The sequence below is a fragment of the Pongo abelii genome, chromosome 3, assembly GCF_028885655.2.
Source record: "Pongo abelii isolate AG06213 chromosome 3, NHGRI_mPonAbe1-v2.0_pri, whole genome shotgun sequence".
Taxonomy (NCBI): domain Eukaryota; kingdom Metazoa; phylum Chordata; class Mammalia; order Primates; family Hominidae; genus Pongo; species Pongo abelii.
In genome coordinates this window covers 204,829,374-204,849,348 of record NC_071988.2, presented here as the reverse complement: position 1 = coordinate 204,849,348, position 19,975 = coordinate 204,829,374, and the positions used below count along the sequence as shown (strand labels likewise).

At 39.4% G+C, this 19,975-nt stretch overlaps 1 protein-coding gene and 1 pseudogene across 30 annotated transcripts in view; both read right to left on the bottom strand.

Moving 5' to 3' along the window:
* The window catches only part of TENM3 (teneurin transmembrane protein 3), a 2,759,728-nt gene that overhangs the window by 253,575 nt on the left and 2,486,178 nt on the right, over positions 1-19,975 (bottom strand). For 10 of the 30 annotated variants that reach the window (XM_054553580.2, XM_054553583.2, XM_054553584.2 and 7 more), the window contains one exon: positions 13,779-13,904. The exons of the other annotated variants lie outside the window; for them this stretch is intronic. In XM_054553580.2, coding sequence (XP_054409555.1) covers positions 13,779-13,904 — 126 coding nt within the window. The remainder of the gene's footprint in view (positions 1-13,778; positions 13,905-19,975) is intronic. 30 annotated transcript variants of the gene reach the window in all.
* LOC112133326 (U2 spliceosomal RNA) lies at positions 3,559-3,761 on the bottom strand (annotated as a pseudogene).

Here is a 19,975-nt window from a genome sequence, read left to right as displayed (position 1 = left end):
CCTGGAGAGTAGGAAACAAAGTCCTGTACATCTTTGCAACATCCGAAACATAAGGAGATGTTCAATAAATGAAGAATTAATGGGTCAACAATCATTAGAACTCCAAACTCACCCACTACTAGAGAGCAAATCAAGAGTTAACTTTTTTCTTTTGTAGAGATGGTGGTGGCGAGGGCATCTACTACGTTGCCCAGGCTGGTCTTGAACTCCTGGCCACAAGTGCCTCAGCCTCCCAAAGTGCCGGGATTACAAGAATGAGGCACCATGCCCAGCAAGTTATTATTTTTAAGTCATCGAACGAGAAAGGAGAAAAAAGCTAACTCTAGAAAAGTTGCTGCCAGGCCCTAAGCTGATGAACAGTCTTGTCACTCCCAAATGTTACATATCATTTAACTTTTTTTTTTTTTTTTTTTTTTTTGAGACAGGGTCTTGCTGTGTCGCCCAGGCTGGAGTGCAGTGGTGTCATGATGCAATCACAGCTCACTGCAGCCTCAACCTCCCAGGCGCAAGCAATCCTCCTGCCTCAGCCTCCTGAGTAGCTAGAACTTAACAGGCATGCACTGCCATGCCTGGCTAATTATTTTTTGTAGAGATAGGGGTCTCACTATGCTGCCAAGGGTGGTCTCAAACTCCTGGCCTCAAGCGATCTTCCCAGCCTGGCCTCCTGAAGTGCAGGGATTACAGGTGTGAGCTACCGTGCATGGCCCATTTAACTTTAAATACAGTAAAAGATGCAACTTTAGAATACCACTACACAATTATCAAATTCCACTGTTCTGTATAATGAACAGGGGGTCATATTAAGTCAGATAGAATAGTAATGATGGCTTGGTTGCCTCTTATGAAATTATATTTATAATTTTAATTTTATTCCTATATTATTATCTCTCTCTTTTGTACAATTTATAATAGATTCATTGCACTTTATTCGGGCCTTTTCTAATCATCACAGTTTGAAAAGTTATTTCTTCATGCAAATTCACGTAATTGACCATGTATTTATTTCTTCACATAGTTTATATAGTTATCCTACCACTGCTGCTGTTATATTTCTTTGAAAACTGTTTATTAACATGGACTAACATTAGGTATAGACCTAAAAATCAGAGTCAGAAAACTTTAGCTGAGTGCTCTGGGAAAAAGGGACAATTTCATCATCTTCGTGTTATTATGGACAAATGAAGGGACAATTATACATATAAAGATTTTTTTTTTTTTTAGATGGAGTCTCACTCTGTCGCCCAGGCTGGAGTCAGTGGAGTGATCTCAGCTCACTGCAACCTTCACCTCCCGGGTTCAAACGATCCTCCTGCCTCAGTCTCCTGAGTAGCTAGGATTACAGCCATGCACCACCATGCCCAGCTAATTTTTGTATTTTTTAGTAGAGATGGTGTTTCACTGTGTTGACCAGGCTGGTCTCAAACTCCTGACCTTAAATGATCCACCCATCTTGGCCTCCGAAGTGCTGGGATTACAGGCGTGAGCCACCACGCCCAGCCAAGGATTTTTCTGTGACAGAAACTAAATCATCTTCTGACTGGCTTACTCCCTAAAGCACTGCTTAGCCCCTTTGGTAGAAGTTGAAAATAACATCTTTCCTTCCCAATCCCAATGCCTCAGGATATGTTTTCATTCAATAAACATTTAGTAACTGCTCTGTGTTAAGCACTATATTAAGTATTGAGGTTAAAAAAACAGACATTTTCTATTTTAACCTCAAATAGTTCACTTTAAGGGAGCACAGATTTACAGTGATAGAAGATCCTCCACAAATCCCTGGTGTTAGAAGCATTAACAACTTGTCTCTAGTGATGAACACCCAGAAAACCCAAAAAGAAATATTTTAAGCAAGCTTCAGAGGCTAAGAACTAAAGTCGGAATAAGGTTTCACAGAACAAAATTAAGAATGAGTCCACCAGATGTTGAAATTAACATCTGCAAAGGATGCCACCACCTGAGAGAAAGGACATAGATTTATTAGTACAGTTGAGAAAAACAATAGGAGTGACTTCAGGATCTGTGACCCTAGTGTTAAGTCTTAGCAAACAGAGAGACGTACAGTGAACCAATATATGTAATTATTCTGTGGATTACATCTCAACAAATAGGTCTGTAAGCATAGCTACTTTTCATTTATTTTGTGAATCAAAATGTACTCTAATTCTTAAATTCTGTATTTAAATTTGTAAATCAACGTACATACATACATATGACTACAAGAGCTATTTTAGGAATTGCTGTTTTCTGTTCTCAAACCCATGTTAACATTTTATGCTTACTTTTTTTAAATGTAAAATTTCCACATAATTTTATGGTCATCTTGGTTAATGTTTAAAATGTAACTCCATAAAATAACAGACACTGGTTTTGAGCGGAATTTTTATTAGACCTTCAATTATTTTCATATACAAGTAAGACTCCAATACATAATTGTATTGGATTTTGATTTCCCATTACGTATGAAAAAACCAATTGCAATTTCTAAATGAACCCAAAATTTCTTATTTTCTTGCCTAGACATAGTTCTCTATAGTCAGACTAAATTAAAAAGAGAAAAAAAGTCGATTTATAATGAGACTGCAAAACTTCTTCCACAACCCTTATTCTATCTGTCCTTAATGCCCTAACGTTTTTAGCCATACTTGACAGATTACAAGTATCCTATGTTTCTTTGTATTATTAGAAAGGCCAATTCTTCTAAAGAAGAATGCATGATATTTTGAAAGAAAATACTTCTGAAAGGATCTCAAAGGTGGAGAAAATTAAGCAAAGAAAACACTTCAAAAGCAGGCTCCTCAGTGAAAAGTGCTGGGCCCTGGAAGCGTGACTTGAACAATGGGTGGACTGCTTCTGCGGTCCTCAGATGCTGACAAGCCTAACATTTGCCTTCCAACTCTCTACAAGAACGCACATTCCTAATCCCAAAAACACCAAAAGCTAAGCGCTTAAAGAGTTCTGAAATCCAATAAGATGGGCTGGAAAACTCAAACAACACACTCTTTCCTATCCAGAGGGATTTTTATGCTATTATAGACTTCATCTTAGAGTGGTAATTACTCCACCCAACTTTTAATGGAAAGGAACAAAAAGAAAATGCTTTAGTTTTAGATTTGTGAGTTTCTAAATCGTGAATTTTCCTTTGAACAGTATTAATTCTTTGAAGTGAACTTTTTTGGTCTATAATTACTGTGCTGACATTTTACTTGACTGTAACATCTACCAGCATGCACACGAGCACGCACACATGTACACATCCCAGAATAATACATGGTTCCAGGGAAATTTACATTTTCTGTAGTGTCACTGGACACATTAGAATTATATCTGGGGCCGACTTTAAAATTCTATCTTACCTTAAAAAGGCTACTGCTCACTTACTTAAGTTATTGCTGGACTGCCAAGTAAGAGAGAAAAAAACCACATCAACTCTGTTTTCCATTTGGTAAAAGTAAATGACAGGTTCTGTAGAAAATATCATAAAGCAATCATAAAAATAAGAGTCTAGTTGCCATGGTAGGGGATGGGGAAGGGTGGGAAGAGGGGATGCATAGCATAAGAATAGAGTAAGAAAAACGGAGAGGGATTTCAGGGAGTGCTGATGCTTCTTTTTTAAAACAAGGTTGGCAATTGAAAGTGACTGCTGTGTTAAGAAAGATCCCAAGACTGTCTTTGCACTCAGTAGGAAACACTGCCATGATCCATTATTAAACTGGTAAGAACAGACACTACACTTGATCTTAGCCAAAAGGCCAAGAAGTGGTGATCCATTATTGATGTCTGTTGTAAGTACTGGAGGTGGGAGTGTTAACAAATGTCCCACACGTTTGCCACCTCTGGAGTAGAACATCTACATCAGGTGACTAACCAATGAATGCCAGAGCCAACAGGCTCACCCGGCCTTGGGGTCATGGAAGTGTTCCTCCCCCAGGTAGAGTTGCAGAGGCAGGGCCTGTGCACTCCTTGCTTTTCAGGCCAAAGCTTTAGCGATCTGTGTTGGAGTTAAGAGTGCGGGTTCTACATATGGACATGCTTCAAGTTCCTAAAACCGTGTGTTTACTGTGAACACTGTGCAGCTGAAGGCAGCTCATATTTTCATAAAATGAGGAAAAGCTGGGTTTGGATTGGAAAAATTCTGAACATGAGTCACAGGCGGTCTTTTTCTATTCTGATCAGAGATGAGAAGGGAATATTTTATTTTTTGAGACAGGGTCTCACTGTGTTGCCCAGGCTGGAGCACAGTGGTATGATCATAGATCACTGCACCTTCCACCTCCTGGGCTCACAGCATCCTTTCCACCTGAGCCTCCCAAGTAGCTGGGACTACAGGTGTACACTACCATGCTTGGCTAATTTTTTTATATTTATTTTTGTAGAGATGGGGTATCACTATGTTGTCCAGGCTGGTCTCAAACTACCGGGCTTAACTGATTCTCCCATCTTGACCTCCCAAAATGCTGAGACTCGAGGCATGAGCCATCGCGCCTGGCCTTGGAATTTTTTTTCAGAGAGATGGCAAATGATTGGGTTAGAAAAAGAAAACAATTTCTGTGGCTACAATAAAGCATTTATTTCTTCTCCATGCCTTAATATCTGTAGTGATAAAATATTCCCAGAAAATTTTAAATAAGGAGCTATCAAGGAGCAAGTTTAACATATGATTTTGGTTCCTTACATGACACAAAAAGATAGTTTAGTCAAACTATGAAAACCGAAAGCTGTCATCTTCTTTCTATAGGGCTAGACTCAAATGGAAACTGCACCAGTGAGGGAGCATTGGATAGAGCTGGTAGTGTGCTTAGCATTTGGCCACAAAATGGCCTGGATGAAACTACCACTTAGCAACCTCCTCTGATTGTCACGAAGATGGGATGGGGTGGAGGTGACGTAATATGTTCAATAACTGATGGACCAGATGAAGAAGCTGACATGAAAGAAAACAAAGGGAAAAACTAAAAAATTAGAATATGGGCTAGGACACTATACAAGTGAAAGTATACAGGCTCACTATTGTATTTTGAAGCAAAATTATTCATTAACATTTAATAATAATGAATTCATATTCATGACAGCACATAAACAATTTCTCAAATATCTGAAAAGCACAATGAGAAAAGTAACCATAATATAGTTAAGAAATAAATCTATAAAACATTATACTCTACTTTCTATTTACAACAAACCTAAGAAGATCTAAAATTAAGAGTTTGCAGTGTTTTTTTGTACTAAGATGGGAGACGTGTTTGTAAAGCAAACACAAACGCTTGTACCATTCTTCTGTTTTACCGTAATTCTCTATTCTGCTAAACATATAGGCAGATGTAAGAAGCTACAGGTCAAGATCTCTGCTTACTCATGAGAATTAATCATGTGAGGTACATCTAGAAATGGAAGAGGAGATATTTCTTTTGTAAAAATATGCATATTGAAGATTTAGAAAACAGGATTAATCCAGCAGTTAACATACTGATCAGATTCTACAAACATGTTCCAAACCTACAATTAAAGGCTTTTAATCATACACACTCAAGTATACACGGATTCCAATATAAATAGCTTTTGAAGCGACCTCTGCTAACTACAGCAAGGCATATATAGAACCTTTTCAAAAAACAGATCACTCCTGGACATGCTTTTGATTATCCATAAGTAACTTGTCCATTTTCAGGATTATCTGTGGACAGATTAAATCTCTGGTAGGATTCCCTATTTCTTTGCACATTTCCAGACTATCTTCAGTTGCTTGGAGAATAAAAGATTGTCAGTTTTCAGAGAATAAAACTTATTTTAATTAACTGAAGTAAAATACAGATAAAAAGATAAATGTCAGCCAGGCACAGTGGCTCACGCCTGTACTCCCAGCACCTTGGGAGGCTGAGGCAGAAGGATCACTCGAGCCCGTGAGGTTGAGGCTTCAGTGAGCCACTGCTGTGCCACAAAACTCCAGTCTGGACAAAGCAAGTCCCTGACTCTAAAAAAAACAAACAACAAAAAAAATCGTAAATGTCTAATTGAGTCAAGGATTCAACAAATATTTGTAGAGCACTTACTTGCTGTGTGCTTGGAATGTCACAGCATTAAACCAAACAGACATGGCCCCTGCTGTCAATGTTTCCAGAAAGAAAAATTAAAAGGAAACAAATAACAGAGTAATAATACAGTTGGCCCTTCAACAACAGGGGTTTGAACTGTGCAGGTGCACTTACATGCAGATTTCCTTCCTCCTGTGCCACCTCTGGGATAGCACGACCAACCCTTCCTGTTCCCTCTCGTCAGCCTGCTCAGCGTGAAGATGACAAGGATGAAGACCTTTGTGATGACCTGCTTCCACTTAATAAACAGTAAGAATATTTTCTCTTCCTTATGGTTGTTTTAATAACATCGTCTCTTCTCTAGTTTCCTTTATTGTAAGAATACAGTAAAAAATAAATACAACATGCCAAATATGTGTCAATCGACTGTTGATCGGTAAGGCTTCTGGTCAATAGTGGGCTATTCATGGTTAAGTTTTGGGGGAGTCAAATGTTACATGAGGAATTCTGACTGTGTGTAGACGGGGTGGCACCTCTAGCCCCCTAATTGTTCAACAGTCAACTGTAATTCCTATGAAAAGATGCAAACAGGACAGAGAAATGGAGTAAAACAGGTGGGCTACCTAAATAGGGCAGTGAAGGAAGGTTTTTCTGTGGAGCTCTATTAAGCTGAGATCTAAAGACAGAGAAAGAGGAGCCATACCAGTTGAGAGGGGCAGAGTCTTCCAGAAGAGGGAACTGACTATGTAATACCACCGGGGAGGGAGACTGTGGCACGTTCCAAAACCAGGAGAAGGCCCAAGGGCAGAGGTCAAGGCAGAACAAGACCAGACTGGAACGAAAGGCGAAGGCCAAGTTACGCAGGGCCTAGTAGCCCAGGAGAGGTTCTGCGCAAGAGAGAACTGAGATTCAGCTCTTATTTAAAAAATATTCTGGCTGCTAGAAACCAAGCAGGAGGCAACTGTAGAGGTCCAGGCAAGAGGTGACGGAGAGTGGCTTAGACCTGGGTGGTTGTAGTGGGGCTGAAGACAAGTGGAAATATTTAAGATATAATATAGAGATGCTAACAACAGTTTGCTGATATATCACCTATCCAAAAATATACATCTACTAATGAGTTCTTACAAACAAAAAGACGTCTTTCCATGCAAACAGACATATCAAGTAAATAAACTGGTATTTTGTCGTCTTAACTTTTTTCCCCTCGATTTTATTTTACTCATGTGATAGACTCATAGCTCTGTAATTGTAGAACTAGATGGCATCTTAGAAATCACCTTGACTAAAAACCATGACTTTTTTTTTTCTATCAGAAGAAGCAATTTTCCTTTACTTTTTAATCTCTGCAGAGATGGGGAGTACAAGTAAATCCCCAAGGGGAATTTAGTTAAATGAGATCCAGCATGTACGTTTTCAGTATCTACTGTTGAAGATTTTGATGCGCTGGTTGATTGTTTCTGATCTACCCTAACTCTTGTTCAGGTAAGAAAATTGATGTCGGGAGGTGTTAAGAGATTTGCTCAAATTCACCTAGATGAAGACTAGTTACACGTTAAGTAAAATACACTGTCTTTAACAGTGTGGGCATATATTTGACTCCAAGTCCCTAACTTACACACACTCATCATCATCAAGCCAACGCACAGGTTCTCTCCTTAAATGAATGTCTCCTTCTTTCCATTAATTCCTGCGTTTAAAAGGTGAGGAGGTAAGGAGAAGATGAGCAACACAACTTTTATTTGATAGTCATGAAAGCTAAGGAGACTAAGAGGTTACCTATTTAAAAATCCACAATGCAGGCTGGGTGTGGTGGCTCCCACCTGTAATCCTCACCTGAGGTCAGGAGTTCAAGACCAGCCTGGCCAACATGGTGAAACTCTGTCTCTACTAAAAATACAAAAATTAGCCGGGCATGGTGGTGGGCGCCTATAATCCTGGCTACTCAAGAGGCTGAGGCAGGAGAATTGCTTGAACCCGGGAGGCAGAGGTTGCAGTGAGCCAAGATCACGCCACTGCACTCTAGCCTAGTGACAGAGCAAAACTCAGTCTCAAAAAAAAAAAAAAAAAAAAAAAAATCCACAGTGCTGTGCTGGAGGGAGCTAGGAGAATGCCTTGCAGGGGAAAGTTGAGCTGGAACTTGAAAGGCAAGTAGAAATTGGAAAGGCAAGAAAACACAGAATAGCGTGGGGCAGAGTGTTGCTCTCTTTCTGCACAATCAACTAAAAACTTACATGTATATACCTTTCTGAATACAATATTTGTTATTAGTTATATAAACTTATTGAACTATAAACTGAAATCTGATAACTCACTTATTTAAGTGTCAGGAAACATTGAGAGGAAAATTGACAGTATGTTATCTTTCCCTTTATTTTAGTTTTTTGAAACATTCTCACCTGAGCATCTTGAAGCAAAAGGTACTACACAATATTTTGGCTCTTAAATATAAAAATAAAGGCAACCTCCTTCGTCTATTTAATCCAAAAGGATTATATTGATGATATTATCTGAATTGGTATTCCAAAGAATAAAATAAGCCCTAATAAAATTACTTTTATAAAGATTCATATCCGACTATCCTATAGCAACAGTATGTAAAGCACTTAAAATAGAGTAGCTGATACAAACTAAAAATAAAATACACTTTTCTGGAAAATTATCCTTTCTATAGATGGAATGCCACCAGAAAAGCATGTATCAACAACTTACATATATACATATATATATGTTCTATCTCAATTTTTTAAGTTTTTTGGTGAAAAAAAAGATGAGACTTTAAAGATCTTTTGTTTTTAAAGATAAGGGAACAGATGCCTAGATGAGGCCTCAGTAACCTGTTTAAGGTTAGAGGTTATTAAAAGCAGAATGCTGGTCTCCTTGTGCTCGCCCATTCTTATTATATTACTTCACTCATAAAAATCAGCATACACCAACAACTGGTAATACAGCTAAACTTTCTGAAGATACATGTAACCTCCAAATAGAAGCAATGACCCTACCAGATGCAGCAGAATAATTGCATGAACCTCCTGACATAGAACCTTTCTTCCTTCTCCTATTGAATTTGTTCAAATAAATATACTCAGTAGTGCCATTTCTTCTCCTGGTCTCTATGTTGAGACACTTCCCTTCCTCCCTTCCTTCCTCCCTCCCTCCCTCTCTCCCTCCCTCCCTCCCTCTCTTCCTTCGTTCCCTCCACCCATGCATCCACACATCCATCGAATCATTACTGGTATGTTTGTTCCTTCTAGTAGGAAAGATACAGGTCAATCACAAGCTACATTCGTTAGGAACTCCTTTGTTATGTCACCAACATTTGGTATAGCTTCCAAAGTTAGAAGGCTTGGGATCAAACTCCTTTTCAAATTTTTACTGGCTGTATGATCTTAGCTGAGTCATACAAACCTCTTTAACCCTTGTGTTCTTCACATCTACCACCAGAATTGTTGTGAGGATTCAACAGCTTAATGCATAGTCAAAAGTTTAAACTTCCATTTACAGTGATATGGAAAGCAGACACCTGAACAACTCTCCTGCTAACATTAAATAAAGGATAAAAAATTGTATAGAATCATTTTTACTCATCTCACTGACTTTGTAAGAAAGTAAAGTATACTAAGAGGCCAAAAACAAGGTGAATCCGAAACTTGACCTCGAGCTTCATCATGAAAGAGTACACAGACTGCTGGGGTGAAGACAAAGCCCAGGCAGGGCTTGTCCCTTTGAAAGTAGAGAGTTTAATAAAAACTCTTCCATAAAGCAAGGCTCCCAAAGAATTGCACTCTCAGTATAGGGAAACTGTAACAAACCTACCCTATATAAAGTGACACAAAGAAACCTGCCTGCCTTGACCTTGGCTCTAGGTGGAGAAAGAAAAACATCTTCAAGAATTTGTAACCAAGAAGTAGCTCTCAAATGGGTTTGCCCACCAAATTTACATTACCTGTGTCTGAAAACCTCAAGCAGAGGAAAAAAGTGTCCCAGGTAAGTTGTGCTTCAGGTACTTGGCAGAAACAAAGGAAAATCCTCTGTTAAAGAATTCCCCTACAGCCAGAACTCAAAGCATTTCCACAGATACAGTTCCAATGAACGTGACCTTAGAGCCAAACACTTAAGATGTTGGCATGATGTGAGGCACAAAACAAGCACTCAATTTACAAACAAGGTGAAGAGACTTTGCTATAAAATACTTGATTCTGGCTTTGGTATCATAGCCTTCAAACTAAGTAGGTGCTCAATAAATGAAAACTGCTATATATGGTTGTCACTACTTTTTCTTTTTTTTTTGAGAGACAGAGTCTGTGTTGCCCAGGCTGGAATGCAGTGGCATGATCATAGCTCACTGAGGCCTCAAACTCCTGGGCTCAAGCGATCCTCCCACCTCGGCCTTCCAAGTAGCTGGGACTACAAGTGTGTGCCACTATGCCTCGCTAATTTTTTTAAAAAAGTTTTGTAGAGACAGGGTCTTGCTATGTTACCCAGGCTGGTCTTGAACTCCTGGCCTCAAGCTATCCTCCTACTTCAGCCTCCCAACATGCTGGGATTACAGCCATGAGCCACTGTGCCTGGCCTGTCGTTACTATTTTATTAATGATGGCTTATTAAATGTTACTTAAAACCAGATTTTGCTATTGAGCTTGTTGGCTTTTAGCATTTAAAATCTGTTTTCTAATCTTCTCCATCATATTAAGTGCTGAATTGCTAGTAAGGAGTTCTGGTATGAAAACACAGCTTACTCTTCATTATATATACCACATAAGATAATGTACGTTAAGCCACTAGCAAAATTCCTATAAAATAGCATGGATTCAACAGAAGTTCTCATCTAACTTTTTTCCCTTGACCAATGGCATGACTGAAAATGTTTGCACCACGCTATAATTTTAAAACAATCAATTCAGTATATTGTTAGATGATTGTGTTTTTGAAAGATGCTCATGTGCACAAATGACAGATTTCTTAACATTCTGCTCTCTATTTTGAGGCTTTAAGGAAATGAAGGAAGTCCAAAAATATTTCGTTTCTATACACACACACACACACACACACACACACACACACAGAATCACTTTCTATGGCTTAGGATAAAGTCCAAAATTGCAAACCCATAAGATAGCACATGATATTGCTCTGTTAAGTCATGTTAGATGTTCCCCAGTTTTTCAAAAACACCATGCTTTTAAAAAACCAAAATAGAGGTTAAGAATTTGTGCTGTGAAATCAGACTTCCTGAGCTAGAATTCTGGGAACCAATTTACCAACTGTTTGAATTTGAGCAAGTTATTTAAACTCTTAGCGGTTTTAGTTTTCTCATCTGTAAAATGGCATTAGTGATAGAATCTACCTTAGTAATATAATGAAAGTGTTTAAAACTGTGCCAGGCACACAGTGAGTGCTCAGTAAATACTAACCTTAGTACCGCTCGCTCTCTCTGCCTGAAATGATCTATGTATGTTTCACATGTGAGCAAAACACTGATTTCTCAGGGAAATCCTCCCTGATCCTCCAAACTAGGTTAGTTCCTTCGTTAGGAGCTCTGTTAGCATATGCAGTTCCTCTTCATTGCCCTTTGCAAAATTACTAAGTTCTATGAGAGCAGAAGCCATATATGTATATGCGTCTATTTTTTTCGCCAAGCTATCTCAATTCCTAGCCCAGTTCTTGACACGAAGTAGGTGCTACTCAACACCGCTGATGCCATTCTGTCAGCCTATTTTCTCATTCCTTGGTGAGACACATGGGATCACTGGATAAATATTTTTTAAGTGAATTTTTTTTTTTTTGAAATGGAGTTTTCACTCTTGCTGCCCAGGTTGGAGTGCAATGGCATGATCTCGGCTCACCGTAACCTCCGCCTCCTGGGTTCAAGTGATTCTCCTGCCTCCGCCTCCCGAGTAGCTGGGGTTACAGGCATGCGCCACCACGCCCGGCTAATTTTGTATTTTTAGTAGAGACGAAGTTTCTCCATGTTGGTCAGGCTGGTCTCAAACTCCCGACCTCAGGTGATCCGCCCGACTCAGCCTCCCAAAGTGTTGGGATTACAGGCGTGAGCCACAGCGCCCGGCCTTAAGTGAAATTTTTATCTGGCGGAAATGAATACTCTGTTAGCAATTTCTTGTTGTTCTACACGACATCTTGAATTTTAGTCCCTCTTCCTTCCTCCGCCATGGTTTCATAATAACTTATGGAGGTAATGCTAGAGGCCAGAAGTTAAATGAATAAAAGCTACAAGTAGGGCTAAGGTTACAAAGGTTTAAATTCAAATCCAACTTTCTTGTCAATCTTAGATTTACCCTTTTCTATTCTTTATTGTGTCCCATAGTAAACTTTGTATCAATTAAGTTCTCTAGGAGTATTAGGAAGAGTGCTCAAATCAAATTATGTAATATTTTATAGTTAATAATCAATAAAGATTTCCACAAGCAAGAGGAATATTTTGAAGTTTAAACAGAATAACTGCTACCTTCTAAACAGCCAAGATGCAATACTGACTCAGGATGCATACCAGGTATATGCAATGATTGTCCTGAGAAGTTTATAATTTGATTTGCTTTAAAATTTCATTTAAGTAAACTAGCCCTCAATTCTTCAACACAGCATGGATCCAGATCTATACTTATGATTCTGCTAAAATATTCCTTCCCCCTCCCATCCCCTCCTCCCCCTCCCTCCCTTCCTCCCTGCCTTCCTTCTTTCCTTGCTTCTTTCCTTCTCTCTCTCTTTCTTTCTTCTTTTCTCTCTCTCTTTCTTTCTTCTTTTCTCTCTCTCTCTCTCTTTCATTTTTTTTTGTTTAGGTAGAGTCTCACTCTGTTGCCCAGGCTGGAGTGCAGTAGCATGATCTCGGCTCACTGCAGCCTCGACTTCCCGGGCTCAAGCGATCCTCCCACCTCAGACTGCCAAGTAGCTGAAACTACAGGTGTGAACCACCACACCTGGCTAATTTTTTGTATTTTTAGTAGAGATGGGGTTTCGCCACGTTGCCCAAGCTGGTCTCGAACTCCTGGGCTCAAGTGATCCACCCGCCTCAGCCTCCCAAAGGGATGGGATTACAGGTATGAGCCACCACAATGAGCCTAAAATATTTCTTTTTTTTTTTTTTTTTGGAGACGGAGTCTCGCTCTGTCGCCCAGGCTGGAGTGCAGTGGTGCGATCTCCGCTCGCTGCAAGCTCCGCCTCCCAGGCTCACGCCATTCTCCTGCCGCAGTCTCCGGAGTAGCTGGGACTACAGGCACCCGCCACCACGCCCGGAGAATTTTTTGTATTTTTAGTAGAGACGGGATTTCACCGTGTTAGCCAGGATGGTCTCGATCTCCTGACCTCGTGATCCACCCGCCTCGGCCTTCCAAAGTGCTGGGATTACAGGCGTGAGCCACCGTGCCCGGCCAAAATATTTCTTAAACACTGTTTAAAGTGTTCTACACAACATCATTCTCATCTAGGAATTCTACTGACGTGCATTTAGGGAACAACATATCTTTTTTATCCATTTTAAGTGGAGAATTCCTATCCACTGTATGACAGCAATCATAAAATAAATAATGCCTAAACAGAAGTCTTGGCCTGATTATAGGTCTACATCCTTTCATAAGAAGAGTCTTGGCACTGAACAACTTCCTTATTATTATACTAGATTCATCTTGAAAGTCCTTCACTAATGTTTTTGTTATATATTTTTGGTTTAAGAATTCATGATTAAAGGCTACATATTAGATAATATCTTATTCATTAATTCATTCTTCAGATATTTACCGAGCACCCACTGTGTTCCAGACGCTGGGGATACAGCAATGAGGACACTAAGGTCCCTGTCCTCACATCTGCCATACTCTACAGTCAGCTTCTCCAGCAGTCCATCTGACATCTCCACATGGGTGTCTGGAAGACAGCCCAAACTTAATATGGCCAAAACAAACTTCTCGGTTTTCCCCCATATCCAACCTCACCCACACCGAATCTTCTCCATCTCAGTAAATAAATATTATACACGATTATATTCCCAGAACCTAGAACAGTGCATGACACATAGAAAGTGTTAAAATAACTATTTGCTGAATGAAGGAATGAAGTTAATAGTTGTGCTTAGAGGAGAAATTTTAATGCTGTATGAAAATTTAATATCGTTTGAATGATCCTTATGGTTTGTTGATGATCACAAACCTGGTTTACACATCCAGTATCTTCCTTCCACATCTGAATAGCACTTGAGCACTCACAATTCTCTATAATTTTAAAAAATTAAAATATTCCCTGAACATACCGATACCATGTTATTTCTCTCATCCCTATTCACAGCCAAACTTCTTGGAGGAGTTCTCTGTTCCCACTGTCTCCATCTCCTTGCTCACTCCTTCATCCATTCCACTCTGGCTTCCGCTTCCATCCCTCCGGAGAAGTCACTGCTAGCTCATCAGTGTTCTCCACATAAATGAATCAAGCAGAGCATTTTTATTTTTCATCTTTCTTGATGTTTGATGATTTTCTACACCACTGATTAGGTCCCTCTTCAAATGGTCTCTTCTCTTGCCTGCAGGGACTCTGCACTCTTCATCTCTCAGCACTTCCTCCATGCCCTTCTGCTTGTACCTTCTCAGTCTATTTTGTAGCCTCTTGTCCCTTTACTAAGCCACTAAAATACAGAATCACTCAGGGCCCTCTTCCCACTCTATGCTTTTCTTCTTAAGCAATCTCATCAATACCCACAGTGTCAGTTATCATCTATATAATGATCACTTTATAACATTGATATCCATAGCTTTGACATTTCCCTTGAGCTACTCAGCCATAGATCTAGTGGCTTGGTATCTCCATTTGAATGCTGCAAAATTTCTCAACTTCAGAATATTCACAACAGAACTAAGGATCTTTCCTCAGCCCCCAAACCTCGTTCTATTTTAGCGTACCCCCTTTCAGAAAATGGTACCACCAACCATCCTTTCCTGCAAATCATAAATGTAGCTGTCATCTTGGAAACCTCCTTTTCCTTTGCTTTTACATCCATACTATATTAGTATTCTCTAAATATCTTCCAACACCCACCTACTTCTCTTCAACTCCACTAACCACCTCCCTGCAGTCTCCGATTTGCTCTATAATGTAACCAAGGTAATAATGCAAAACAGCAATCTGGTCACATCCTTCTAACCCCCAGCACTGTTTACTGCTTTCTGGCCAAAGATCCAAGTCCTTAAACAAAGCTCACCTTGCATTATGCTGCTTTGCTCTGTGTTCCAGCAACAATCATCTTCTTCCAATTCCTCAAACGTGTCATGCTCCCACCTGCTACTTCTGCATATGCTCTACCCTTTACCTGTATTTCCTTCTTTCTCTCCTTCCTCCGTCCCCAGGTATGTCCTGCTCACCCTTCAAATCTCTGCTTAAGTACCAGTTCCCTGAGTGACCTGAGTGGTGACTTGACATTTATTTGTGTGATCATTTCATTAATAAGCCTTGTTAGCTTATAAACTCCCTTTTCTGAATTTGCCTACTATTGTATTCTCAGCATTTAGCCAAATGCCTTGTGCCTCTGGGCACTCCATAAATGATTGTTAATAACATTGTTTCTTCAAACACTTCCTAGATACACCTTTGGTAAACAGAAGAGATGTGCAGATGCCTGAATACTTGCCTGAAACGTGAACTTAAACAACACTATCTAAAAGCTTATATTAGACCAATTAATTTATATATTTAAGCATTCAATTGCCAAACACTATGAGCATTTTTACTCCTGTTCAAAAAGAACAGCCGAAAGCAAACGGCAAGTGCTTTAAAGGCCTCACTTAATAAAAACAGTTAAATCACTGGGAAGATTACAAACAGTGCACTCCCCAAAATAGCAGTCAGTGAGCAGCAAGATGAATCAATCATCTTCCATGGTCATATAAATATATTTCAGTTTGCATTTGTGCACATTCACAGAACGCTGTACGGGGTACCTGGAAACTTAACACGCTGCAGCATGAACAAAACACAGAGACAGGGACACAAACGTATCCACAGAAACCTGATAGAAAATTAACGTTAAGTAACCAGTCATAGCTAAATAATTAAACACATGTGGAAAATGTAGAATTACTGGAGGCAATGAGATTATGCAGACGGTATCATAGAAAAGTTTTGAACAAGGGCAGAAGGTGTTTTCATGGTGACAAGGAAGGAGAGCATTCTACATGCAAATAGAAAGCGTTTGCAAGTATAGAGGCCAAGAAATAGCAGAAAGCAAAGGGCCTGCTCCGGGAACGGTAAATAAATAGTTTACTTGACTGAAGCTGAGAATTTGGTTTAGGGAGTAATGGAGCATGAAACAGAAAGATAAAGTAGCTGGTACAAACAATTGGTAAAAGACCTCAAAGTACGTAATTAGAAGATTGAACTAGACAAGAGAGAGAACTCACATAGAAAAGAAAGAGACAGCAATGATATTTATAAAGCAAGAGTTTAGATCCTGCAACTACAGACTGTAGTTCATGATGAAATGACGGCAGGAGCTAGCCTTTTTGAAAACTGAGTCAAGAAACCACCAATGACACTGATTTATGTAAGAGTTCCACAGGATGACGACAGAATGCAAAAAGGAGAAAGATAAGAAATCAGACAAGATATTCTAGAGCAGAGAAATGGCAGATATTATCAGAGCTCCTAACACTTCGTCCACACTGTACTTCCTTGAAATCCTTATTTTTCCCTAACTGAAACAGACAGTTAACTGTATTTATGTCTTTCATTCTTCTGGAGACTCCTTCAAAGTACCTAGCATATCGATATCGCCAACTGTCAGGCTTTCAGTGAATAATCATTGAATGCATAAAAAGCAAACAAGGGGAAAAAAAAGAACCCCTGACATAGAGTAAAAAAACTATTTGATAAACATTCCATCTGACAAACAAATGAAATGTCTAATATTACATGAGTTAAACTTCAGCTTTCTGACACCAGGAGAGGCAACAGATGAGATTTTCACGGATATGGGGTAAGGAGTGACTTCACAGAAATGTTCACCATGAGCTAGCAGAAACAGGCTCCATGCTGAGGAATGAAGCCTAAACCAATATAAAATATTTATATGTGCCCAGGGTTCCGCCAAGCCATCAAAGCAGGAAAACATAGGAGGCTGGCCTGAAGACGAGCAGCAGTCACATCTGCTTATTTCTTTCCAGCAAGTCAGTGCTTTTGGTCTTGGCAGAAGGAAAGAAAAAAAAAGTGTGTACCTTTTGCAGCAGCCAGGATGTGATCCTCTGACCCACTTGTGAGCTGCCATCAGCCACTAAGAAACCTCTCAAGATTTCTCACTGCAATTTCACTGAAGCTAAAAAGCATGGCATGCCTATTGGCAGCTATTTTGCTCCGGTGCCCAGTAGAGGCATTAGTTGTGACATTCCTATTCAATGGTCTTCAGTCCTACTGCTAGAACATGGCCACACTGATAGAAGAAAGACTTGAGAAGCTATTTGCATGTTAATTTTATAAGAATGGCTTACAAATCTCAACGGATTTTCTCTGGACAGTGCCAGTTGACACTGGTTGCCCCAACATAATTGCAAGTTACAAACCTGATCTACGAAGAAGAAAGACTTGCTATAAACCGAAAATAAAAATACGACTACTAACAGCAGAAACAACAATCTAGTTAATCTGTGCAAATTTGAAGTAAATAAAAATACACCATATTTGTTCGTGGCATTTATCTCAATTCCCATTTGGAGTTTCCTACATATTGGACAGAATTCTTCATTGTTGTAACGCCAATACATATACAATATTAAAATAGATAATCTAAATATAAAATAACATAAAAAATGTATAATAATAACAAATACTTGTATAGAGGTTATTGTGTGCCAGTAACTGTTCTAAACAGTTCACATATATTACATATATTTACTCACTTAATTCTCACACTAATCCTGAGAGGTAGGTATTATTAACATATAATAATGTAATAATGTTTATCGTAATTCATTACAGATCAAATGCATTACAAAAAAATTCTGTTCTTTTTTTTTTTTGACACAGGGTCTCACTTTGTCACCCAGGGTGGAGTGCAGTGGCGCGATCATAGCTCACTTCAGCCTCGAACTCCTGGGCTCAAGTAACCCTCCTACCTCAACCTCTGGAGTAGCTAGGACGGCAGGTGCATGCCACCACACCTGGATAATTTTTTAATTTTTATTTTTGTAGAGATGGGGGTCTCACTACGTTGCCCAGGATGGTCTTGAACTCCTGGGCTCAAGTGATCCTTCCACCTCATCCTCGCAAATCACTGGGATGAAAGGCGTGAGCCATCACTCCCAGCCACAATACAAATTCTTTATGAAAAAAAGACTCCCTCTCTGCCCAAATCCTGGCCTAAGCAGTACTCTGCCTTGCCTCAGAGTCTATGAGAAGAATACAATAATCACAATAGTTCATTTTTTCAATATAAATACCAACAAGAATTTCAGAACAAGTATCAAAATTGACCAAAATATGCACGTGAGGGTCAGAGTTTGAAAATAAGTAAGCAGTCTCACTGAGAATTTATTTTCCATAGGAAAGATGAACACATTTCTGTTTGAAACTCTGCAGGATTTCCTGAGGCAGATCTAATCATCTACGGAAAATGTACAGCTTGGTTGTTGTTTTCTTATTATAATCCACGCTACCTTTCCACCTATATGTATTAAAAGGCTACATCTCTGCACTGGGCTAATTTGAGGAGGAGGGTGCAAGTCGGTACCACAGCAATCCTGACTCTTAATCATTCAAAAAAGTATGTTATAAAACAAAAATCATCCACCAAGTTTCAGCTTGCTTGGACAAGGTGCTACATAGTATATGAGGAACAAAGATCCATTTTGTGATCTGGCACATCTCTAAGAATATAGCACTGTGAAATCAGTGATCGTCCTCATTTTCAATTAATCCAGTTATAACTAGAAAACATAATCTGATCTCACTTTCCAAATCCTCGTTTTTAAGTGCTTACTCACTGTATAATCCTGGGAAAGTTGTTCAATATCTCTGCAAGTCTGGATTTTGGAATTCTGTAGAAGTAAATTCTATTTCCATCGCTTATCTTCTCTGCATCCTTAGGCAATTCACTTCATATTTCGAAGAAACAGGCTCTTATATATAAAACAGGAAAAATAATACTATGCCCCATACGGATTCTGGGGAAGAATATATAAAATAATGAACTCCAGTGACCATGTGTTTGCTGTCTCCACTGTGTACACACACATTACTCTCCTTTTTCTAATTAGGTTACAAAAAACTCAGCAAATTTAAACCATGGCATATCCCTAACCTGATGTCTCTCTACTTATCCAGCCTTGCTTTCTGCTTTGCACATGAAATAAACAACAAGAGACTATTATAGCACTAGCCCTCTGCCCTTCATCTCTTTTCTCAACTTTGTATCTTTATATTGTCCTCTGGGGTACAAATAGCCAGATGACTCCTATTTATCCTGTAAGATTGAGCTCAGCCTCATCTCTTGGAGGTAAATAACCCTGACTCCTTCCAATCTGGGTCGGTTCTCCCTCTGACACGCTGAAGTAGCTGGGCATGTTCCTCTGAGTGCATGTTTATAGCTGCAATGGTATTGTACTATGATGTCATCATTAATCATCTCCCCAAACAGACTTCAATTTCTTTGATGTTTTGTATTTTTAGAGTACATAGCACATAGCTCTCTAAGTAAGCATCTACTGAATCAATGAGCAAGCCAGTCATATATTAGTTTTGTATCACTGAAGGCACTTAATGTTACACATTCAGTGACCACTCAGTAAACACTAAGTGGCTCATGGATTATTGGACTATACTATATCAATGAAAAGACAATCTTTTTTTTTTGGAGATGGAGTCTTGCTCTGTCGCCCAGGCTGGGGTGCAATGGATCTCGGCTCACTGCAACCTCCCCCTCCCACATTCAAGCAATTCTCTACCTCAGCCTCCCAAGTAGA